The 25,779-nt window shown below is 38.4% G+C and overlaps 2 protein-coding genes across 2 annotated transcripts; both read left to right on the top strand.

The window, feature by feature from the left end:
• The first annotated feature begins 645 nt into the window (after nt 1-645).
• colec10 (collectin sub-family member 10 (C-type lectin)) lies at nt 646-12,358 on the top strand. Its single transcript, XM_004565144.4, has 7 exons — nt 646-959; nt 3,006-3,077; nt 6,601-6,672; nt 8,617-8,670; nt 10,497-10,592; nt 10,895-11,106; nt 11,328-12,358. The coding sequence occupies exons 1-7, from the start codon at nt 860-862 to the stop codon at nt 11,553-11,555; spliced, it is 834 nt and encodes a 277-aa protein (XP_004565201.1). The 5' UTR covers nt 646-859; the 3' UTR covers nt 11,556-12,358.
• A 4,564-nt stretch (nt 12,359-16,922) lies between these two features.
• On the top strand, nt 16,923-25,498 carry mal2 (mal, T cell differentiation protein 2). Its single transcript, XM_004565143.6, has 4 exons — nt 16,923-17,244; nt 19,125-19,295; nt 20,975-21,154; nt 22,607-25,498. Exons 1-4 carry the CDS (start codon nt 17,104-17,106, stop codon nt 22,676-22,678), a joined length of 564 nt encoding a protein of 187 aa, XP_004565200.1. The 5' UTR covers nt 16,923-17,103; the 3' UTR covers nt 22,679-25,498.
• The last annotated feature ends 281 nt before the right edge of the window (nt 25,499-25,779 follow it).

A 25,779-nucleotide genomic window follows, 5' to 3' on the forward strand; every position in this document is an offset into this window, starting at 1 on the left:
TCGATATATCAGGAAAAAATCACTTTCACTGGAACTATTTGTTCTGACTGAAAGTATTTACTTTTACACTTCCAAGAATGTTATTAGCACTTTTTTTCATTCAGGACCTTCGCAGTGTTATTGTGAGCTCTGGTTCATCTAATTTCCCTTCAGTAAATTAGAAGCAGTTGTTACTCCCCAGTGCTAGCCGAGCATGAGCAGAGATTTTTCTTGTATCAGTGAAAGTAATACCAAAGCAAAGCACAGGTGGCTCTCAGACGTTCCCATGATTCCACATTCTCTCTCCAAGAATGAAAATATCAACTGTTAGCATGTGCCAACCTCTAAGGGAGTGTTAAACCTCAATCAGAGGACTGAAGTGTTCGTTTCATTTTATTCCTAAAAGTTAATTCTGTTTATCTAGGCATAGGGTTTTCAGTAGGAGAAACATTTAATCACGTCACTTATCTGCGTGACTTTTTCCAGTCTCAGCTGATCAACGGTCATGACAATTTGCATATTAATGATCGAGAAACGGACTTCCTTGTGTTTTCCTTACCTGGATAATTGAGCATGTATCAAGACATTGTACTTTATTCTTTACAGGGTACCCATGTATCTGTCCAAATAATGGTAAGATTTTTCACATGCAATTAAAAAGTTAAACCACATGCACAGGAATGCAGTACTCTGGTGAGTGTTGTTTGACATTTTGACAATTAACTGATAAGACTGTATAAACAAGTGTGTCTGTGTGTCCTACAAACAGCAGCACTGCTTTCTTCTGTCACCAATGCTACGCTGATCCCTGCTCCTCGACCATCTGCTCCAAAAAGCCAAAAGGTTTGGATTTTCTGCAGCGGTCTGTGATGGTTGGGAGATGCCGCGGCTCTTGGTGCTCTGCGTGTTTGTAGCCATCTTCAGCTACGTTTCTGTTTCTATAGAGGTTTGCACCAGCTCCTTGATACCAGGAGCTAAAGGTAACGCACTGTGGCGCTGTTGTAAATGTGTGTGTTTGCATTTTGACTGGATGTCAGCTTGATTTGTAAATGTTTATCTTTGCATAATGAAGTCTAAAATGTTTTCAACCTAAAATCAACAGTACTCATGTACTTTGTACTCATGTTTGTTCGTGATGTTGGAAACGTTGTTGTGTCCCAACGTTACAGGAGAGTGTTAGAGTGTGAGAGTGCAACGTTCTGAGGAAATACCTCCTAAATGTTTTATAGTTTAAAGAGCTGATGATAAAGCCACCAAGCATTAAATGTTCTAAAGTTTACTAGCTCACTGTCTGTTACCCCGCGGTCTTTTGGAGGGAATGCCTCCCTGTGTGTGTTTTCCATTTTATGACATCCAGTGGCTTGCTCCCCTGCTGATTGAGACAGACAGACCCTAATAAAACACAAAGTGAAGCTATGCTTTTTTTCTCTCTTTTTTGCGCACTGTGCTGGAAAAAAACGAGAGAAAAAAAACGGCCTTTATTGTAAATGGAAGCCAGAGGCCCGTCTCTCAAGGAGCTGGCATGCAGAAACTGAGATTGTTAAGCTAAAAGGCAAAAAAATTTAAAAGATTCTCTCATTGTGACGAAGGCCATTTATTAAATTGTTGAAGTTTTATAATTTAATTTAATTTATTTTAGTTTTTTAGTTATTTATTTTATCTTATCTCATTTTAATTTTCTTTACTTATGCTTTTAGCATGTACAGCACTTTGTGAACTCTGGTTTTATGTTAAAGTGCTTTATAAATAAAGGTGGTATGGTATGGTATGATATGGTATATCCAAAACAAAGTCTGTTTTACAAAAGCAGCTTCTGAAATAAAGTTAAATTATGTTTGTGATGGGCAAAGGGAAGAGGCGTCTGTACCATCAGTTACACTTTCACAGCTTTCCAGAGAAGTTTCCCATTGTTCCATCGTGATATTGTGTATTTAGACAGCTGCCACAAACGCGAACAGATTATTTGTACAAGACTCATCCAGATACTACTCACCACAGAGGCAGTCTCTTGAGTTTGTGTAGACTCACATCTGTGTATTTCGGTGGGTGACAGATGCGCATTTTTCCCAGTTTTAGACCCCTCAAAAATGTCTTACGACTTATTTTAACCTTTTTCAACAAACACAGTTTTATTACATTTACTGGTATGTTGACTTCATCATTCTTATATAGATTTACGGGAATTTTTTTTTTTTTTTTTTTAGACGTAAAAAAGTGGGACGCTGCAGGCCCAGTTCTTGAAATTGAACGACAATAAACACCGAATTCTGACATTTTTGGGGAAATAACCTATCTTATTGCTACTGCGACATGTTAAATAGCAGATGAAAGATCTTCATTTGATTTGACACCTTAATCACACAAACCAGGCCTTTTGCTAATTTTATGCTACATGGTTTCAGTTTAGTAGTCCACAAAATTAAATAGTTACGCAGACTGTATCACTTGACCGTGCAGTGATTTAGCTTGAAAATGTCTACACAGCCGACCGAGCTGAATTATCAGTTTTCCTAAGTACTTCTGCCAGCCTAATAGAAGCAGACTCTAAGCAGAGTCCTTCTTTCTAAGCCCAGCATTTAACAAGATATAAACTGCTGCCTGCATCAACAACTGAGGCGAAATTACTGTTTTAATAGACATTCAGAAATCTCTTAAGATTTCATGCCAAGAGCCTTTTGATCCATGGTCCCGCCTCAAACATTTCTGCTACACCTCATTTGTGCTTTCAGCTCTAAAAAGGACTTTGTGCCATTAATACTTTTAAAGCACCGATGTCTCTAAAAATTATACTGGCTCGCCGAAGACTTATTAAAACAGAGTTATTTCTTCTTTATAAACATCCAAAGAGGATTCAGTCCATCTCCTTGTGATGATTAGAAACACTCTGCCACACTTACATTAAAACTTAAACACAATCATTCACCAAAGCTCTTTGCTGAAGTGGTTTCTGACGTGCTGTTAGTGCTGATAATGGATCGCCACATTGATGGCCTTTTTGTTTACAATCTTTCTTTTCTAAAATCCAGGGGACCAAGGTGGGATTGGAGATGATGGAGATCAGGGGAAACTGGGGAAGAATGGACCACCAGGACTTCCAGGTATCCAGTATCCTTCTAGTCAAAAATGGCTAAGCTGTAGGACAAAAACACGTAGACCCCGGTAATGTGTACACTCACAAAACATGAAAGACATTTAGAAAGAAAAAAAAAGGATTCATACAACTTTTTGTCCACGAGCGCAGTCCTCATTGAGCCAGTAAATAAACTGATGTGTAAAATCAGTGGGGTTCCCCTTTATCACCAGTATAACCCAAATAAAATCTAATTTGCTTTTCTATCAGAGTGCGGTTTAGGATGGTGTAACAGGCAAGCATCAGTATAATCACAATGACTCTACATCTGCCTTAATGGCACTCAGACACTCAGTTAACAGGTGCAGGCGACTGCTCCCTTCCTGATATTTTCATTGTAGCTGCTCCCCATTCATCTGGTAAGTGTGCACACAGAGGCAAATGGAGCTGACTGCAGTACTTTTTAGTCATACGCTTGCTAACAAATACAAAAATGTGACTCTTATACTTAGTACAATTTTCCAAGTCTAATAAACGTGACACAATGCTCTTTGAAAAAAATTCCATTTGTATTTAAAACCTCTAAAAAAAATCTAATTGTCAGGTTTTCAAATCACATACTGTAAAATAGTTTTTCCAAACTCACTTCTCAGAATTCTTTTTTTTTTTTTTTTTGAATAGATGTAAATACAAGAAAACCCCCAGCTTCTTCATTAGCATGTTTCCTTTAGGTATTGCAGTGGGGTAGAACAGCTGAAGGTTAAAAAGAAGAGAAAAAGTGATGAGTGCCATAAGTGTACATCTATATAATCACACCTAGGAAATAAAAAAATTAAGTCTGGCTTGACCAGTCTCTTTTTTAAAAAAGTTAATTTTCCTTGCTTGTCTAATATGAACAAACATAGCTAGTAACAAAACCACCTAGTGTGCAGCTTTTGCATTTCCCTGCTGTTGCAGCTTGCCTCCCTTTGCTGTGGTGTGAGCTGCACTGTGCCACAGACAAACTGCACTGCACTGACATGACATCTGTATATTTGTGGAGGAAGCAGATCTGTAAATTGCTGCTGAAGAAAGCAGGGGTTTTCACAAGGTTTTTTTTTCCAGCTGAGCTGATAGGCATACACACAAATACCTGCTCACACATGCTTAAAAACAAAAATGCATGCAATGCAGCATCCTGCACATGCCAGAGAGTACAAGACAGCAGACACAGTTCACACGTGTGTAAATATAAATGCAATAAATATAGTGTCATGATCGTTTGTGTGCACACACCCAGCTTTTATTCTATAACGTCTCACAGAGCTCAGCAGACATGTGCACGCTGCACACTAAAAACACCCTTCTTTTATCAGTGTGTGTGGGAGACGAATGCCAGGGCCGCTGGGGTCATTTTCAAAAGTGCAGAAAGCACGTGCACGTGAAACTCTTTCAACTTTTCAACTTTGCGGATATTATTCAACGATATAGAAAAGCCAGTCATTATGGTTTCTATGTGTGTATGCTTACTGTAGGCATGAAAGCAGGTTTCTGTGATGATTCTGTAACTGTAGTATGTCAGCAGCCTGACAGATGACGCATGTATTCCCTGTTTTAATTTAGGCAGTTTTACAGGAAACAGTTGCTTAATTTTGGAATGTTAAATGGGAATATGTGACTGCTAATGCTCCTGTGGGCAACAAAAACAGTTTGTTGCTCCAACAAACAACAAACTGTTGTGCTGGACTTGTACATTTTTTAGCTTGAATCGAAACTATAACTGAGGTTGAAATCTTTGCATTATAGACCAAAAAAAGTGGAAGAGCATGTCCAGTGCAAGGTTTTTAGAGCCAGTATCAACAGACAGTTTAAATACAGTATGTCTATAACCTAGTGAGGCGTTACGAGTCTCTGGTTCGTGTATGCTGCACAGGGTGCCAGACAAGCCATGAGATGAGACACATCTATTTTTCCATTATGTATTGGCTGATATATCGCTCTGGCTCAAAACTATGGTGTTATATGAGGATCTTAGATCTTGTGCACTTTTAGGTAGCTAGAAGTGCACAACAGAACAACCTTATTTTCATGTTCCATCTCTCTATTAATCTCTACTAAACAGAAATGTCAAAAATGAGACTCCACTTCTGCAACTGTGCAAGCAACATTTAGTCAATACACTGATTTAAGATCATTTTAGAAACCAAACGCATTTTATTTTTGTTGTATTATGGCAACAGCTAGTTGCTTAGTTCAAGGGTGTTTTGAAATAGCTGAAGGCTTTATTTAAATTGCCTTAGGCCCCAAGGCTTCGCCTCCTTTATCCTCCAGCAGCTGGAGATTCCAGACGTTAAACCAGTTGGGGTGGTTGGCCATTAAAAGTGATAGGAAGGACCGTTATCTGAACGTTGAGATAGGCCGTTTAACTGGCAAGCGTAAGCACTGCTAAAACATTATTCACCTGTTGCAGATGGAATAACAAAAGACCACCAGATTAACTTTCTTCGTGTGGCAACAAAACAAACACGTATAATCACTTCTTGTCGTCACTTGTCACTTCAGTGTTGTTGAAGCATTCACTTTGTGAGTGTGCTTCTCGGGCGCTTTCATGCAGAATTTTCCTAATTTAAAAGAAAAAAATAAATAAAAATCGCACCCTTGTATGAGCAAATTTTTCCCAGCGACCTCACACAATCCATAAGAACTCATGCCTTCTGCCAACACTTCTCACAAATCACCGAGTCGAAAATCAACATGCGCAAGCGGGACATGTGAAATATTAGTGAATAGCTGGCTGTACGTGTGTGTGTGGCAAATCCCTCTAATAGTGGCAGGCTTCTCCAATGCGTCACTTAGTATTTCGAACACCATCAATTTTCAGTTGAATAGTTTCCTGAGGAAACACTCATTCAGGGGCTGGCAGAGAGCCTCGGTCTGCTAGTTTTCCCATGCGCATACACACACACACACGCACACACAGCCTTTTAGTTTAATGTTCGCCATTTAGGATACATTTTTAAGGCACCCTCCAAAATCATGCACACTCCTGAGTTCTTCTAAAGACAAACAAAACAGTAAGCCAGGCAGTGGTAATCAGATTACAGTGTACTTCAATCCATTACAATCACTTTGTTTTTTAGATTAAAAAAATAAAACGTATTAATACATGATTAAATAAATAACAGTAAAAATGACACTAGAAATACATGCATTTAACAGACAGTGGATCCGACAGCAGTTTTTGCAGGGAGAGTCCTTAAAAGATTGAATGGCGTGGAATAGAGTTGCACAGATTATACAAAAGAAACTAAAATATAATGATACTAACACAAAAAGAAATTGATTATTATTAAAAGCGTAAATTAACACCATAATAATAACAGATTTTTCCAGTTTATGCTGACTTTGACCACATTTACAATATGTGAAGTTCCAACATGCACACATCCTCTACTTTTCTGGCATATGCAGACTATGTTGGACTGAAACAGCATTTTCAACACTTTTTCCAAATAATATTTCTTTATTCTGTCGCAAATACCTCCAAATCTCATCCTTCCTTTCTCCCGCAGGAGTGCCGGGGGAGTCGGGCCTTAAAGGAGAATTGGGCCACACAGGAAAGATTGGGCCTACTGGAGACAGAGGTACAACAAAGTCATTTTAATCTAAAGTTCAGGTTTGATATGCAGTTTAACACAGTTTCCTGTCAGTCTCAGTGCTTCTCTAGTCCTGCCTCCTATCTGTCCATCCATCTGCCTGAAACCATACTGTAAAACCTTACTATTGCATTACTCATTCAAGTGTAATATTTACAATAAAATAATAAATAACTAAAAACTAATAAAGTGCATCAGGGGGTAATACTTAGTTCCTCAGTTTCCAAAAGCGAGAAAGATTAATGACCTTTCATTTTTCATTCGAGTGTATAAATTTGTTCTCGCTCCAGTGCCATTAAACATTTTGATAGGTAGCTGTGAGATTTCTGCAGACGCTTAATGACTTTCAAATTGTCTTTAAGAAAAAATACGGCCTCCCGGATACCCTCCTGAGATTTCACTGCCGCTCGCTCCCTAACAATGGTCTCAACTAAAACCCACATAACTACACTAACTGGCAGACTTAATTAGTCCCAAGACAAACACACAAGGAGAGTTTTTAAAAATTAAATCTGCTCATTATTGAGCTAACTAGACAGTTTCCACTAAAGGCTTGTATTTTTGTCTGTTTCTTTCACGTTTTAAGTTATCGCATCAAAAGATCCTGCAACATGATGTCATGCAGTTGCTCTGCCTGAAGTGGCTAAAGTGGCAGTTTCCATTGTAGTTTTTGTTTTTATGAGCAGTCATGTTCCCCTGTCTTTCTAGACATTCAGTTTCTCATTATTCATTATGATTAATACGCTATTAGGAAAGTGGCTGTGTGTAAGCTATATCAGGCAAAGGAGTGAAGTCACAGCTTTGGATTTCATTGATGCTGAAAGCCCAAAACTCATAAAACACCTGAATAAAAACACTTGTTTTCAGGAACATGCCAACATAACAAGATCACAAGCTCAAATTCAGTTCGTGTTTGCAAGAATGTTGGCCGTGATACAGGAGCACTGAAGAAATTCAGTTCAGTTTCCACATGGGCAATTGGTGTTCATTCATAATATAAAAACATGATAAATGAACAGACATCGCTTTTATAATTGTAACTCCATGTATATGGATTCTTATCAGATTGTCTGCAGAGCTTACATCGTTTTTGGCCAAAAGAACAACTATATAAATCTACAGACTGTAAAACTGTGGAGTTACTGAGTTTATATGGAACAAAAAAGGCAACTAACTGCAGCTGGAGGACTGTTTGGGATGAATTCTACTGTATACTCCACTGAGACACTGGAAAGCCGTATCAGGTCACATTTTACCATATTTACCCACTGTGTTTTTCCGTATTTTTTGCAAAGGAGCTCAAACAAGCTCAAATAAATCAAATCCATCAGTATGGCAAAACAACTGGTCAGATTACAGGTACAGTATTTCACTGTTCTGGCTGTTCCTCATTCAAAGCTAGGCCATTGTGATGTTTGTACTGCAACCCACTTCCCCAAAATTTGCAACTGCCATTTGGGTTATTTTCCACAATGAAACAACAGTGTGAGTGCAAATTCAGGACAAGATTTACACACAAACAGTAACATTTGATGATATCTCTCAATTAAAAATATATGTGGATGTTACTGTTATTTGGTATAAATTATCTTGTTGGAATAATTAATTGTGACCTAATGTTGGTCAAACTTTGACCATCTAGAAAGGTAAATAAATGGTAAATGGTCTGTATTTGTATAGCGCTTTACTTGGTCCTAAGGACCCCAAAGCGCTTTACACTATACGCAATCATCCACCCATTCACACACACATTCACACACTGGTGATGGCAAGCTACAAAGGCATGCGGCCCTGTTGAGTTTTCAATGTGTGATACAGCCATCTGGTGGTAGAACGTTGTAACTACATGACAAGGTCAACAGGAAGCTTCTACGAGGTTGAAATACAGCTAACAACAAAGGGTGCTATTAATGATTTTTGATTCTTCTGCAGGTGACAAGGGTGATAAAGGTGTAGATGGACCAGCTGGTTTAAAAGGGAAACCAGGTAACAGCATGCAGACACTGCCTCTCGTTTTAAGTCATACAGCCAAAACTAAAAAAGCTTTTTGCATGAGTCCTGTGAAAAACTAAGTACATTCCTACTGATCCCAGAGGAATTATTAGAGTAAAAAGAGCTAGGTGCTGCTAATCAAAATGCACTTGATTAACTGGTCGTCACTTTTAACACTGATGTCAGTTTGCTGGTCTGGAGCGCTCAGATGTTTGGTAACACAATGACACCCAGTGGAAGTCAGAGCAAATTCACCCCAGTGTCACACCATGCAATTCTCAGAGACACTGAGCTACATCTCAGCCTCTACAGGTCTTGGTTAGCATGTTAAATGTTAAAGTTCATGATAGTATAATCACAAAAGACTGAACAGGTATGGTTGTTTCGGAAGGATTGTCAGGAGAATGTCTCTTCTCTCTAAGCTGCATCTAAACAAATCACAAAACTCGAGCACTGTCCTTTGGATGGACCAGCCCAAAGTGGAGATGTTTAGAGCATATCAGCACAAACACTCATACCAGCTATCAAGCACGGTGATGATTCGGATTTGTTTTACAGCCACACGACCACGGCACCTTGCTGTCATTGAACTCATGCCTATGCCAAAGTATTCTGGAGTCAAATGTGAGGCCATCTGTCTGACAGCTAAAGTTTAGCCAAAAATGGGACAGTGATCTCAGGCACAGCACCAAAAATATCTATCAGGATGGCTAAAAAAAGAACAGAACCAAGGTTCAATGGTCAAAGACCAGACCTCATCTGGGTTGGAATACTGTGGCAGGACCTGAAGAGAGTTGTATGTAAATGAATACCCCGCCTACACAAAAGAGTGGGCCAGAATTCCTCCACAGCCATGTGAGAGATGATCAAGTCATGCAGTAACTCCAAGTTATTGCTGCTGAAAGTGGTTGTGCAAAATACTGAATCACTGGAAATGAATCAGTAACTTGTTGTGGGTCAAATGATAAAGTCTTACTCATGCAGTCAAACAACCTTGAAAAAGAATGCTGCAGTATTTACTTAAACTGTCATGGTATGGGCCGTTAGACCCAGTGTTTTGTGTTTAATATTAGTATTTTCTTATGTTTTGGGTTAGTTCTTGTTTTCTTAGTTCCTAGGATTTGGGGTCTTGTGTTTAGTGTTGTGTTATAACCTGTGTCCTCCTCCGGTGCTCTGTTTGTGTCTCTGTGTTGGTAAAACAGTCTGTAAATTTCCTGTTTTACTTTGAAGGTCTGTGGCTCATCTTGCTCATTAGTTTCAGCTGTTTTCCTGTCATTTCCTGATTACTGTGCATGTGTATTTGTCGGTTCGTCTGTGTTGGTTATTATTTCAGATCTCCTCATTAGTGTTCCCAGTTTAGGTTTTTAGTAATTTCTCGTGCCTCGTTTCCTGTTTTTCACGTTGTAAATAAACGCTTACCTGCATCTAGCCGTCTCCTGAATATTGGGTCCTTTTTCTACAAACACCACACGACTGATACCCCGGCCGTGACGAAAACTTTTAGCACACCCATAAGTGGATTTGATCTGGGAAACGGAGTTCAATAAACAACATTTAAACACATTATTAATGAATTCCTTCAAATTCCTTTCTGGGAAAAAAAAACAAGTATTTGTTTGTGACTCTCAATCAGTTCTACTAGATGCTAATGGAGATTGTCCCTAAGGGAGCAATGCTGTAGAAAAGCATTTAATGATCCTTATTACAATCACTAGTCCTTGTACCAAGAAGCAGGTTCCACATTAGCCTAATTTTCTGACATCTTCTGACATTCAGACAAATATTCATCCGAGCTGTCCTAACCCCATTTGATCTATTAGGTACAATGTGTGACTGTGGGAGGTACAGGAAGGTGGTTGGACAGCTCGATATCAATGTAGGCAAGCTGGGGAATGCAGTCAAGTTTGTGAAGAACGGTAAGTCGCTATGTTTTCAATCTTTTACTAGACACTAGACGATGTCTTACCTTTAAAATTTAATAGAAGGAACTGAGACAGGTTTCTGTGTGAAAGAGCTTGTATCAAGTCTGGCCTCAAAACACCAAATCCTTTCTTCATTCAAGACTTACATTACACACTAGTCCCTTCATGTCTGTGCATCATCCTGCCACTTGACTTCTAATTTGGTTTCTGTGTTAAGAAGAAAAAATCAGAACAATGAAAACATGCCTTTAAACTTATGTCAGATGACCTTTAACCTTTGCACATGTCCTGTTCAGTGGTTCTAGGCTTGAGAGAAACAGAAGAGAGGTACTACCTGCTGGTGAAGGAGCCCAAGAGGTTTAGAGAGGCTTCAATGAACTGCAAGCTCAGAGGAGGCAACCTGGCCATGCCTAAAAGCACCAACATCAACCGTCTCATGGCAGACTATGTTAGTCAGGCAGGACTGACAAGAGTGTATATAGGAGTGCAGACTCAAACCAAGGGCATGGTAAGTGGTTTTGATAATATTAACTAGGTAGTAATTAGTAAGTCTAATGCTTTTTTGATACTTTTAATGTGGAAAAATAAAAGACGGTTGTGTAAAGTGTAAGAAGGACATATTTTAGGCTGTTGTGGGCAGTGTTGGTCAAAAACAGAACAAAATTAGTTAACAAATGATGACAAACTGTTGTTGTTGTTTTTAATCTCTTCTCTATTTTCTAAAATCAGGACGGGAGCAGTCACGTTTATGCAGACTCCACCCCTCTGCAGGGTTTTGCATCTTGGAGCCAAGAGGAGGAGCTACAGCCCAACACAAACTCCAGCTGCGTGGAGCTGCTCAGCACTGGAACGTGGGCTCACGTGGAGTGTGAAGCCACCATGTTTTTCATCTGTGAGTTCCCGAAGAGCAGGAGAAGAAGAGGAGGAAGAGAGGCAGTTGCCTCGTCATCATCTTGACCTTGACCACTCACTGCACATGTCAAGACAAGGATCAGACTCCTGAAAAAAACATTTATATTTCACATTTCCTGCAAATATGCAGACAATTTCAGTGATTGAGACTACTGTGTTTGCATATTTCACTAAGAACCATTACCACCAACAAATCAGTAAAATTGTTCTAAAATTAACTAAAATTGGGTTTCTTATTTTAATTTCTTTTTCTTTTACAGTTGTAGTGGCTTTCACTATCTGAGAAAATATGGGGCTCACTTTTACTGCAGTTTTTACCAATTCTGTGGCACTGCATCGGTATCATTGAAGGCTGCGACTGTACTGAAAAATTTATATCAGGGTTCAAGAGGTTGGTTTAAGCAATTAGATTAGAGTAAAATGGTCTTGTGCTTAAGCACACAGGATTATCGTGCTATTTCACACAGAGTTACTCACAACTCCAAAGTAAATTAAAGTTTACTAAACGTCTATAAGAGATTTACAACTGCTGTACCCTGCTGCTCAATTACAAGTGTCCAGAAGTACAAAGAATCTACAAAGAAAAACTGAGTAAGAAAACATGATTAGCAAGGAATGTAACCTTGAGTGTTCTGAAATATGTATTTATTGGTGCATAAGGGAAATTGAAATAGACAAAGGAAATAAAGGGACAAAGTATATAAAAGGTTTCAGATTATATTGTTCTTATTTAGGATGTCCCTTATATAGTCTGATGATATTTCGTGGCATGTGAAACAGTGTAAAGTATTTGTAAGCGATCCAAAAATAATAATTGGTTAATTAAAAATCTAATAGCTTGTGTTGCTCTGACAGAAATACTGAAGATCTATGAACATTTATTTTTGAAAATGTGCCATTATGCTGCTTTTTCTGGGTAAAGGCTAACAATGAAAAACTTGTGATACAGCCTTATCATAAAACAGTCGTCTTCAAAATCTTTGAACTGCATCTTCATGAATGCAATTCCATATTACTCTGTTAGATAAATCTATTACTTTGTTCTGATACACGGAGGTTATGATATATGCCAGTGTATTTGAGAGGTAGCCAAGAGGGTTTGTTTTCTTTTGTCTTCTTTTGTTTTTGGGGGGGGGGGGTTACCCCTGCTTGAACCCTGACAGTTGTTTCAAAATTACAAATACATTTGTACCTTCTTTAGGTACAGTTTGCTGGTCAGCGTGGATAGAGTTCAACCACAAGTGGTACTAGAAATGGAGCAAACTAAAACCTGAAACTAACCCACATGAACAGAGGGCAAGTGGAAGTGGGTGGATCAAACTGACCTGGCAGATGATGGATTCTGTGGTAGCGGGGAGCTGAATAGTGCTGGATACGGGGACTGTGCTGAGATCTCGGGTAAAACCAGCAAATGAAAGGATCTTTAGTGGAACTGAATTACCATGTTTTTGTGAGAATCAAGGTCCAGTGGATCTTAGGAGTTTATCCGCTTGATTTAGCCTACTGATTCCCCAATGTCAACATCCCTCCATCAGACAATCATTATTTCAGACATTTTAGTTGATTTCACTATAAAAGAACAAAGAAGAATAAAACACCACACATACAAACACGCATATATTTTAAAAATATCCCAGTAATTACAAAACAAATGAAAAAAATAGTTCCAGTGTTTCCAAAAGCAGGAGAAATATCTTGAATCAAGTCATTCAGACATAAATTAAAAAGTAAAATTTCTCAACAATGTGGGAGATTCACAGTCACAAACACATGGCTTGCACATGTTCACCTTGTGTTTCACTTTTGAACTACTGTAAGTGCACCTCAAAAATGCTGCAAAACATGGAATACCATATCCTTTAAAAAGACCTATTTTAACATAACTGTCATGGCTAACTGGGGTGAGCCTTGTGGAGCAAATAAATGAGGACCCAAGAGCAGGCACTCGCTGAGATGCGAAGGAGGTTTATTGCAAAATCAAACACAAGGTGAAAATGGCAAAACGGAACTAAAGATAATGCATACTGGGGGAAACTAAACAGCAGGGCTATAGGAGTCTGGGTCAGTTGTAACGGCAACAGTCTGGGTTAATTGTAACAATAATGCAAATGTTACAACTTACACCACTATTACTTTAACTGTTTTCTTTGAATTGCAGTATGTCGAGGTCGTGGAAGAGAAAGACTGACCGAGGGGTGCCTCTCAGTATTTTGGAGAGAGCATCAAATGATGTTAGAAATCAGGGAAAGCCCAACAAATCTGTGGCAAAAATTGTATGGCATTTGCAATGTCAGTTTGCACTGATTTTGTAAGGAGAGGAAGAAGCTGGAAGAGCAGGGATCAAGGGGACTCCCACAGTAGGATACCATGGTGGAAAGATGGTCTTCACTGATAAATAAGAGAAAGAATTAACATAATACGTGATGAGGGCTGCAGATGCATTTTATGGACTATCTCCACGTGAGGTAAGCAGATAGGAATTGATAAAGGATAAGGCAGGGGAAGGTTAGAAATTTGTAATAGTGACAATTTAAAATATAGTATATTAGAAATACAAACATATTTCGTGATTAAAATTACAGGTAAAAGAACTGACATATCAGCTTGCAGTGAAACATGGATGCAAATATCCAAAGTCATGGGACTAATTCTGGAGGGCTGGACCAGAATGGTTCTCAGCCTACATGAAAAGAAATCCAACTTTGTCCATTAGAAGTGCTGAGGCTACAAGTCTGGCACAGGCCACTAATTTTAATAAATACAATGTAGCAATGTTTTTCAAAAGATTTGATGAAGTTCTAAAGAGACACCTTAACTGCAAATGACATATGGAATACTGATGAGACTGGCATAACAACTGTGCAAACCCTAGCCAGAGTGATTGCAAAATGTGGCACTAAACAAGTTGGGGCAATGAAATCAGCAGAGAAAGGTTCACTGGTCATCTTTGTATATGTGGTTAATGCCATTGGCAACACAATTCCTCCAATGTTTGTGTTCCCACGAAGTGCCTGACCTGTACACTGTGGGCTCATGAGGACTGCACTGCAGGAGTGCCATACGTCTGTCACCACTGTGATTCTGATAGATTAGAAACTTGACACAAACACGCATAGTTCAGTTGATGAAGCTGGTGCACAACTACATTTTTTCAGCTTCATTGTTATGTTCAAAAGTTGGTGCAAGAGTTATAGGTTACAATGTCCACTGAGTCAACGAGGCCAAACTCAAAGAAGGCCAACCAAAATTAATGAAATATTCACTTGTTGAAAATTCCATAATTTGTCTTGTTGGAATATGTTCAAAAGCTCGATTTCTGCATTGTGTCACACGCACATAGCTACATAAATATTTATTTTCAGAGAAAATAGCAGAGACATGTAAATACTTTGCATTACATTTTGAATCCACTACCTTAAAAGAGCTCCAAGCTACAGACAGAAATGTCAAAAATGTTTACAATTTCCCCCGGTCTCCCCTACACTGACATAAGACATGGACCTTCAAAGTAAAACAGGAATCAAGAAAAAATTCACAAAGACGCAGACTTGACACTGAACTGAACCTACACTAAACACGAGGGCACAAAAGCAAACCTAAGAAATAAGCCCTTAACCAGAAAAAACTGAAACATAGATTTATAATATTCAAAACACGATAACTAAAGAATCAGAACATAAACAATAATACAGAAAAATACCTGAAAATGCTGGGTCAAAATGACCCAGATCCGTGATAATCTGTACACGTCTATCATCGTCATCATTTCGGAGATTATTCCTGATGATGTCACCCTAATATTGAACTTGAGCAACCGCTTATAAACTGTAAACCAATGCCATAAAAAACTTTTAATAATTACTTAATATGTGACTGTATGTTGTCATGGCATTTTTATAATATTGTGTGGTGCATCTATTTTAACTGTGTAAAGGGGATTTATGTAGTAAAAAACAACAACAAAAAAACCCAACAATATTTAAATTAACTGTCCCTGCTTTTTTTTTGTCATTTGTGATTTAAAGAACACCCTTTATATCTTCTTCCACTACTTCTAAAGCAAACAATAGCACCGGCAAATGGTAGATTTATTTTATGTCTCATTAATTACACATTACATAACTAAGTAAACCTTTACAGATGATTCGTTTTTAAATGCCTTCCCTACTTTTCATATTCGATTACTAAATTTTATTCGGGCCATACTGCTTCTGTGAGTCAAGCTGAAGTGAATAGTGCCTTTTTAGAGGTCATATCAGTGCTGGCTCACATAACACAAACCCTGGCTAATCATTAACAGTGGCTTTTCAAAAGAACCTTCTCTTTTCATCCACAGTTGATAATAACAACCTTGTGATCCACCAATTTCAACAAATTACTCCTCAACACTCATCTTTTCAGACACACTTACTACAAGCAAGTGTGTGTCGGTTTAGAAATCAGTGCTTTTATCTCTTTGGTTCTTACGTCATTGCTTAAACTAATATTTACTTTTAAAGCTTCTTTCCTCCTGCACTATGAAGGTTAACCAGTACCTGCACTACTGCTTCTTAGCCCATATTTCTTTTGTAACACGGATTAGTGAGTGTCTAGTCATGACTCCAGCTATCAGATTTTTGCCTCTCCCTAATACTCTAATAGCTGTGGTGTCTGCCTGCCTGTGGCCGTTCACACAGAGGGAGTAAAGCGCTCCAACAGAGCGATTCAGCGTTGTGTTAAATTGCTGCCTTCAATTTGCGTTAGATTTATCTAAATCGCAATAAGAGCGTTAACCTTTACCTTCGTTAATAACAGCAGAGATATGTGAAATTGACAATGAGGGTGTGGAGAGCTTAAAAGCCAGATGAACAAACTAAAGAAATAAAGGAGTGACCTATCTATGGTTGTATCATCATCAGGCTACACACCCTTGAGCATTTTATGACCTTTCTGAAAGTCAGTACTAACTTAAATGCAACTAGAAATCGGACATAACAGTAGCTCTTTTACTATTGAGTCAAACCCACTTGTCAGTCTTTTGTATATGAATAAATACATTTACTTGTTCTGGGCAAAAGCTACTGTGTATCCCGAGCTTCACAAAGTAATAATTCAAAACTGGATCACAGGATTATTTGTGTTCTATCTTCTGTTCTTAATATAGCTATTCGTAGCGTATACATATCAGTTAGAACTGTACACTTCCCTTTAAAATAAGTGATTTGTTGCCCGGACTGTGAGATTAATTCACTGTTATTATTTTTATTATTAGTTGTAGTAGTTGTGATACTAGTAAAAGTTTTTATTCAGCTTGAACCACTGCATGTATAACCCAAATCTTGTTTTCAAAATAAATCAAATAGTCAGTTTTGGAGTTCAGGCGTTCCAGTGAAGGATTGGCTCTGGGCGCACAAGCTTCCGTGATGTCCTTGAACGCAGCGCGGTCTTCCAGGGAGTGGCCCCAGCACCTGTCCGACCTGTTCTGGGGATATATGACGCCTGAGGAATTTCTCTCGCTGTCACGGTCCTTTGTTTAACGGGCTCTTTTTAGTGGGAGACAAGAGGGCGAGAGAGAGAGGGGGAAAGAGAAAGGGGGCAGACAGAAACAGGAGAGATGTCGGAACCAGCCGCCAACCCCGCTGTCAACCCCGCTGTCAACCCCGCTGCCACCTCGTTTCCAACGGCAACTATTACTTTACCTTTGGGACCGGGCGTGTTGAGGACCTATTCCGGAGCCCTCCTCTGTTTAGAAATAGTAAGTGTTGTTTTTATATTTAGAAAGGAGAGAGCGAACAAAAGGTGCACCTGTTGGTTTTATTCGTACATTTATCAGTGACCTCAATGTGTGTGTGTGTGTGTGTGTGTGTATAGTCACTTTGTCTTTATTAATAATTGATGATTCTTGCAGTTAAAGTCCAGTTAGACATTTATTTGTAGAATTTTTTTCCTCCCATTTCTCTCCCTTTTTTCTTTCTCAGTGTCGTTGTCAGCGCTACGCACTGTGACTCTTCGTCACGGTGTTTCCTTACCAGCAGCTCTGTAACTCTGCTGGTCTACGAGCGTTATCTCCTTGCGAACTATTTATGACTTTAAGACTTTAATAAGTGAGCAGATAACTTCTTGTTTGCATCTGCAGTGCCAGCAGTGAAATGCATCCTATAACTCGGCAAGGTGACCTCAACTCCACCTTTACATGCGTCCTCTAATCTTGGTGGTTATTTTACTAATTGTCTGTCGCAGATACAGCCTTATTAAACGCTCCTTCAGTCTGCCAATTTTTTCTTGTGACTGATATCAAACTTTGCTAATGCTAAAGGTGTTTCCACTGAATAAAACTTGTCATTATCAACGCTAGTCTTTCTCCAGAATGAGTCATTGTAGCTATGGCAGTTTGACTTACATTCTGTTGCCGATCGGTATCCAAATGCTCCAAGCAGCAACAACATATGCATCCTCATAGTCTGCTTTAAAACTTGCTGTACCTTGAAAACAATAAAACTGATTGCTTTTGTCAAGAAACAAAACTGACTGTAGCCTCAGGGTGTGTTTCAAAAGAACATTACAATATCATTTAAATCACTTTTAAGAATGCACAGGCTGATGCAGTAGTATAAAATAATATGTTTTGCTGACTCGCTGCCCTCATGTTACCTCTAAAAGAAAATGGTCTAAGGAATTTGCACACTGTGACGCAAGTAGATGAGATAGTAGATAGAAGCAGGCTCATTCAAAGCAGCCTTGCTAATGCAGTGAAAAAAATATAGGAATAACTAGAGCTGGGCGATATGACCCAAAATTCATATCTCGATATTTTTTAGCTGGATGGCGATATACGATATATATCTCGATATAATTTTTTTAAGCCATATGGTAAGAACAAAAAGAGAGTTTAGTCAAAGCTGTGTCCCAGATGTCAATCAGGCACTTTTATTAACATACAGCACAGATGTACATGAAGAAATTACTCAAAAATAAATTATCAGCATTTATTAAATAATAATGCTCCATAAATAAAAGAACACAATGTTGTTTTTGTGCATAACAAAAAGCTCACAATTGTGCAGTCAAAATGTAAACTAAAAGACGCTGAGCATAATAACAAAGACAGACAGATTTCACAGCTGCTCTGTTCCCAACTTCTACTGCATGACTGACAGCCTGGAGTTTGAAATCCTCTTTGTAACCGTGTCTCTTAACAGGTGCCATTTATGGTCCTTATACACACACACACACACACAATACGGTAATATTACGTTGAAGCACAGTACGTATTACTCCGCGATGCTCCATTACGGTAGCCGTAATGCTAATTTGCGGTAACTCGTTAACGGAGATTTGCCGTGATCATCTTGTCGTTGCCTGCAGGTGAAGCTATGGGGGAGGGGGAGTTGTGCTCAGTGAAGGAGAGGCGAGGCCCAGTAACGCAGCGTAGAGACAAAAATGGACGAAAGAGGCAAACTTGCGGCTCCACAAGTATAATTATAACGTAACATAGACTATATCGATATAAACGATGTTGTCACATCTTATATCTCGTATGAAAATATATCGATATTTTTAAAAAACTCGATATATCGCCCAGCTCTAGGAATAACTGCGTCCGTCACTAATGCAGGTTCTTGTGTGTGTCCCCAGTTATTTGGTGGTCTAGTATGGATCCTGGTGGCGTCGTCCAATGTGCCGGTGCCCCTGCTGCAGGGGTGGGTGATGTTTGTGTCTGTAACCACCTTCGTTTTCTCCTCCGCCTACCTCGCTCTCCTCATCACTGGTTTGGCTGACCGCATCAATACTGACTGGAACTTCTTGGTAAGCTGTTGATAGATTAGTTTGTCAAGCTTCCTGTCTGTCATCTTCTTTTTCTTTCGGTTGGTCCCTTTTGGGGTCGCCACAAAAGATCACCTGCCTCCGCATCACCCAATTCCTAGCATCCTCTTTTAAACATGCCAACTTGCACATTCATTTTGAGCCCCCTCTATAATGCACTCAAATGAAATATTTAAATATTTACCAAGGTTTGGTGTGCGATAAGTAAATCAGAGAGGCTCTGACTCAATCTGGAAAAGCAGCAAAGTCACATATCATAAACTGCTATGAGATAGCAGACAGTGATCTGAAAGAACCTGTAAATGGAATAATTTAGTTTAAAAAGAAAGGCAAGCCAGTGGGTTAAATTTAACCACTGGTTAATGTGTGTTTGTGGCATGCGCACTGGAGATCTGTTTAAGTGGGAAAACTGCAATCCAGTCAGTTTTACTGCATAGACGGTATTTTAGCAAACTGGTGCATTGAAGTTTCTACATATCAAATAAAGACTCCCCTCTTAAAGTTGAGTCAGTAAACCTGTTTAGACAATTGCACATTGTTATATTACAATAGACTAATATACGTATCACAGCTGTTGTCGGTTTTCTGTTTAGCTGGTTGAGCTAGCTGTTGAGTACAGTCTCCTTTATTGCATCTAAATTAATAGGCTTTGTCAGTGTGACTGCAGGTAAATTGTGTAATGTTCATTCGTTTGTTTTTGTTGTAGATATTCGGTCACATCTGTGAACTGTTCAAATCTTTTACATTTCTAGCACACTAGAGAACTTGGAAAATGACACAAGACATTATAGGGCTTTGAATCAATGACAAAAGGCAATGCAATGTTCACAAATGTATCATTTATTTACCCTGACTCTCGCAGGATTTATGGATTCCCTTGTTGGGTTATGCATCACTTTATATTTATACTGAGATAAGATAACTTCTTCATTTTACAATCACTCAATCGCTTTAAAGTGAAATGAGCAAAGCTTCAAGACATGTGACTGAAGATGCTACCCAAGACTGGATCAAAACATTGAGCATTCGAATTGAAGTAAAACATATAAATCACAGCAAAGGAAGCCAAAAAAAGTTTAATTAGTGCAATAACTATGTTATGATGTTTAAATATAAGTAAAAATGCCAGAAGTTGTGCCTTGTTCTTGTGTTGTGATTATAAAGGACTCATGTCTGTGTCCAGTCTGGGCTCTCAGACAGAGCCACGCTGGCCTGAGGCTCTGAGCCCCGCCCCAAGAGCGGCTTGTGGTGTTGTTTGTTTTCATCTGAACAATGAGTGACATGGATGATGAGCTCACACTAAAACACAACAAAGACCTGCCTGTAGATCCACGAGGCTCACCGAGTCGGCAGCACAAACTCTCATTAAACATCTTTACACTGCACTAGTTTAAATCACTTCTTGCGTCGTCTTGTATGCCTCTCTTTGTCAATATAATTTGATATATATTCCAAAGTGCAAGAGGCCACGGTGACTAGAACACTGTTGTGCAAGTTGGGCTTTTATTTATTCCCATGTACTGGCATAAGGACCGAGTAATGAAATCTAAGCTGTTCAACAATTTTATCAAAAAAAAGAAGAAAAAAAGAAAACTCTTGCCTGTAGTTGTTTATCCCTGAAAGCTAAAAGTGCATAATGTGTTTCCTCTTCTTTTTCTCAGGATCTTTTTTACCATTTCATAGCTCTCCTCTTCTACTTTGCCGCCTTTGTGTTGGAGGCAGCAACAACAGCAGCTGCCATCAAGATTCTACCAAACCAAACCGTATGCATATTGAAACCTCGCGGCAATATTTTGACATTCCTGGATGGCAGGCAGTACAGTATTAATGTGGTAGCCACGGTAAGTCCTGTATATGTTGTCACATTCAGTCTCTGATATTGCAAGTGTTGTTGAAAGATTAAAAAAAATGTAATTTAGTGCTGTCAATAGATTAACTAATTAATCGCACAATTTTCTGTAATTAATCGCAATTACCTGATCAATAGCCTAATTGCAATTAACTTTATATTTAAGCTTGTAACTGACATTTATGCAACATAATGAAGTAAATGCAGAATAAACACAAAGACTTTTGGGGAGGACCTTCAAGTCCTTGACACGAGGAACCAAAGCTATGTAAAGCGTGTGTTCTCAACAATTTTAATAGGTCTGAGGTTTGTTGCAATCCACTTGGCAATTGCGTCAGTCAATATGTCCGAGGTAGACTTACTGAGTCCCCGATGCTCCGTGAGTGGTTTGTTGCAGCTGGGTGACGCATTAGCCAAAGTGCTAGCAGCATCCCCGACTAACATATGCTTCGCGTCAATGTGATATTTTAAGCTGGAAGTGCTTCGGTGAAAAGAAAATTCCTTCCTGCACAATGTGCATAATACTTTGTGTCGGTCAACTGTTCCGTCTTGTTATTTTTTAATACTCAAATTTCCCATCGAGAGGGCCAGTGTGCGTTTATCACCTTCAGCTGCCCATCACTACCAGATCAACTGCCCATTTGCGCATGTGCGAAGGTAACTCTGCTTGGAAAAACTGCCTGACAAATGCATTGACAGAAACACTTAAGGGATTTTGAGTCATCCTGCACTCCAGATGCGTTAATTGCGATAAAAATTTTAATCGTGTTGACCGTGATGGCGGATTAATTTGTGTTAATGCGGTAATTTTGACAGCACTAGTTATAATATAGTTGCACGACTGCCAGCAACAGTACATGTGGTTTTACAGAAGGTCCATTCATTATAATTACCCCTTGCTGCTTTGGTTTTGGACATAGACTGTATATAAAAGACGAACATTCTTAAGTCAGTCGCTTTCTAATGGCCAGCAGGGGGGAATTCCTCTGGTTTCACATAGATGCCTGTCTGTATAGAAGTCTGTAGGAAGTGGTCCTCAGCCCCTTTGATCTGCCACCTTATGACCTTGTGGTCCCATTAGGCTTGAAAAGCAGGATAAAGACACTAGCCTGTCATCATGCCGTGTTTCCTTGCTCACCATGTCTGGGTTCAAAACCTCAGTACAACAACAGAGAAAATGCTCAGTTTGAGGCTTCTCAACACTTCTTCACTAACCAGTGAGTGCTGTCATGGTGACTGTCCACCTTTTACATACAGCCTGTGGTTTGCATTTAGATTTTTGCATACAGCTCTTGGTAACGTGAAAGCATGTGTCATGTTTTATAAAGAGAAAAGAGCATCTGTTGTGCCCAGCTTTTAGCTGGAACTGCCAGGCTATAATATTTGGCCTGGTAGTTCCATAATGGCCATAATGTTGGTTAACCCCCTTTCTTCTCTGTCCCAGATATTTGCCTTTGTGGTGACACTATGCTATGGCTGCAGTATGGTGATGGGCTTCAAGAGGTGGAGGAAGTAACTGCGAAAATGGACACAACTTGATTTTCCAACTTCCTGCTTCATAACTTCGACATGTATTAAAACATGAGCCACATTGTGCAGTGCTCCTTAGAGAGCTCTGCTACTGAGTTCGGCAAAGCGCACACTGTTATTTCCTATTACGACGCTCTTGTCAGAAAGTGATCACCACATCAAAGCTACGGTGGAAAAATATAGATGACGAAATTCTCAGCCTCAGACAACATCTGGCAAGATGTCTGGATGTTAATGTTTCTGCAGTAATTTATTTTGAGATATCGAAATCACGAAATTCACGTAAATTCACACAGGGCTGATAAAGGTATTTTGAGGACATGGATAAAGAACAGTACTTATAGGGCTCGTTATCAGCGTATAGATTTGATTTATTAACCGAGAGTTTTGCAACTTTTGATGCTAATCACTCAAAATTGATATGGGAAGATAAGGAACGCTGTGAGTGGTTATATTGCACAGGACTGTGAAACTAGTGAGGGTCATTAAAATAATTCAAATGATGCTCGAGTTTTGTTTTCCTCCCTGCTACGTTAAGCAAACAGATAATGTCCCAGTTTCTAAATCACTGCTTCACTGGAAGAAACAATTCCCATTTTTAGTTCCATTACAAATATTAGATTAGATTACTTTGATGGCACAATATGTTTCACAGACTACAAACAGCAGGCATATTCTTAATCCCAGTGTCGCTGACATACCTTGGTGCTAAGGCGCTGTGAACTCTGACTTTAACACTGCTGTCATGAAATGTTCATGTGGCTTAAAATGAAGGTGGATCTGGTGTTTGAATGTCTTAATATTTTTGATTGAATGTTTTTCAAAATATTGTAACCTACTGCAGACTTGGTCATTACTGGTAATGTAGCTGACTTCAGTGACTTACAGATAAATAAAATCAATAATTTAACCTGTTCATTAATTTTTGTTAAAAAGTATATTTTAAATAGAATGTTTTAATATTTGACCTTAATACTTAATTGTGTTGATGCCTTATTAAACCGCTTAAATGAACAACTATCTTACTCGGTACGTGATTTATGATTTGTTTTTGCTGCATACTTTTGTTTGTGTTAGGTAACTGGAACATATTGTTAATTTAAAATAGTGTTAAATTAATATGTTTTTGATTGTTTGATATTTTAAATGCATTTTAGAGCAACAAATAAAAGTCGTAAATTAAAAAAATAAAACTAACTTGTCTGTCACAGTCAACAGTTTGTTTGTTTTTGGGGGTTTTTAATATTGTAATTAAGAGTTGCCAAAGTCAGAACATTTTAAATTACAGTGCAGGGTTTTATGAACGCACGAGTCTTGTTGCTGGGAGTTTCAGTTATCATGTATAAGCTGGTTTTGACTCTTTTCAACTGTATGAAACCCTCCAAGTCCTCACTCTGACAGTTGGAGTTCTGTCTCCATCTTTTCCATCTATATATTTTAGCAAAATGTTTCTCAGTCTAAAATAACGAGGCTTTATTGTATTTACAACCTACACAAAAATGTCCCTGCTTGTGTAAAATCCTAATCAGTAGAGCTAATTGTGATGTGATTATTAGCGGATATTTTTATTTTATTTCGTAATATTACATTTCCAGTTCCAGTTACCTTAGATACAAATATATTTAAAAAGAAATTCAATTCTACATAATAGAACATTATTAAAAGTCATTTAGCCTTACAGGTGTTAACGTTGGGTAAATACAACCTCAGATGAACAAAACATGACATGTCACAGTGTTCCATTAATTGTTTAACAAAAACTAAGTCAAAATACAAAAGCAATTTGTAGAGAAAAAAAGCTCCCTTCATCCAATAGCTATTACTGTTCACCTAATAGGTTTCTGTATGACTTTATCAGTCTCTCACATTGTTGTAGAGCAATTTGACCCACTCTGAAATTGCTGGCATATCCACTCTTGAGAACATTGTGGTATCACGTTAACACACATCCAGACCAGTAAACTGACATAACCTTTGCTTTTACAGAGGTTCCCACACTTGCAGCACTTGGCTGTTAGTTTCCTATTAATTCCTATGGAAGCAGTAACAAAATTTTTCTACACACTGCTTCTGCATTTTTAGCTTAGTTTTAGCTGAATAAATAATGACACACTGTAATATGTTGTAATATGTGTTTTTGTTCATCAGAGGCTGCATTTGCCTAATTTTAAGATCTGGTACGGATCAGATGACTTTTATTATGACCTGATATGCAAAACATTATAACTGAAAGGGTGTACTTTCCTTTGCAAGTCATTGTCCTGTATCTGTTTGAGATGAATTATTTCACAGGGCTTACTGGATCTTACAAAGTGTTGCTATAGTATATTTTTTCTAATACATAGTTATACATATTTGATTTCACTGTTACTCTACTACTACAGGATGCATATATAAGTCCTCTATGTTTCAAAATGTATCAGCTTTTGTGTTGAGAATGATTATGAACTTTTCAAGATGTATTGAATAAAAAGTATGAGTGCGAGTAAACTGCAATTTCTGCATGGAAATACAGCATATTCAGCATATTTCCCTCCTGGATTAATAAAGTCCCTTGCGGTGATTTTATCTTGTGATTTTTATTTCGACCACTAGATGTCGTGCTTTGCTAATAAAACTGTTGTGATTTGTTGCGTCACTTTTCTAAATTAACATATCCTAAACTATGTTCAGTTTAAATAGCAACTGAATTTGCACCAACAAGAATGTATGATGATGTATTTTTGAAATAATTTGCTTTATCACTGCGGTCTCAATATTTTCGAAGTCAAACTACATTTATAGGAAATAAAACATTTTTGAAACACGTTTCTGATTCATTGAAATAACACGTTCAGTCGTTGTTTCTGTGCTATTTGAACTAAAAATTAAACAAACAAACAAACAAAATCAGACTTGCTTAAGGATACGCTAGACGTCACTTGTAAACGTGCGTTACTTCACCTGCACATCTGCAGCAGCCTAAACCGGAAGTAACAAGACTCCTTCGTAGGTACTTCACAATAAAAACCAAAAATAAAAACCTTGAGCTACCACCAGGTCGTAGTATTCAATTTTAAATTATGTTCGATTGGTTATTTGTGTCTA

The sequence above is a fragment of the Maylandia zebra genome, linkage group LG11 (genome assembly GCF_041146795.1).
Source record: "Maylandia zebra isolate NMK-2024a linkage group LG11, Mzebra_GT3a, whole genome shotgun sequence".
Classification (NCBI taxonomy): domain Eukaryota; kingdom Metazoa; phylum Chordata; class Actinopteri; order Cichliformes; family Cichlidae; genus Maylandia; species Maylandia zebra.

What these genes read in the sequence shown, in the direction of transcription:
- colec10 (XM_004565144.4), top strand. Translation starts at nt 860, where the DNA reads ATGCCGCGGCTCTTGGTGCTCTGCGTGTTTGTAGCCATCTTCAGCTAC. An exon ending in CTTGATACCAGGAGCTAAAG is followed by an intron (nt 960 to 3,005) that starts GTAACGCACTGT and finishes TCTAAAATCCAG; the next exon opens with GGGACCAAGGTGGGATTGGA. An exon ending in TGGGCCTACTGGAGACAGAG is followed by an intron (nt 6,673 to 8,616) that starts GTACAACAAAGT and finishes ATTCTTCTGCAG; the next exon opens with GTGACAAGGGTGATAAAGGT.
- mal2 (XM_004565143.6), top strand. Translation starts at nt 17,104, where the DNA reads ATGTCGGAACCAGCCGCCAACCCCGCTGTCAACCCCGCTGTCAACCCC. An exon ending in CCCTCCTCTGTTTAGAAATA is followed by an intron (nt 17,245 to 19,124) that starts GTAAGTGTTGTT and finishes GTGTGTCCCCAG; the next exon opens with TTATTTGGTGGTCTAGTATG. An exon ending in GTATTAATGTGGTAGCCACG is followed by an intron (nt 21,155 to 22,606) that starts GTAAGTCCTGTA and finishes TCTCTGTCCCAG; the next exon opens with ATATTTGCCTTTGTGGTGAC.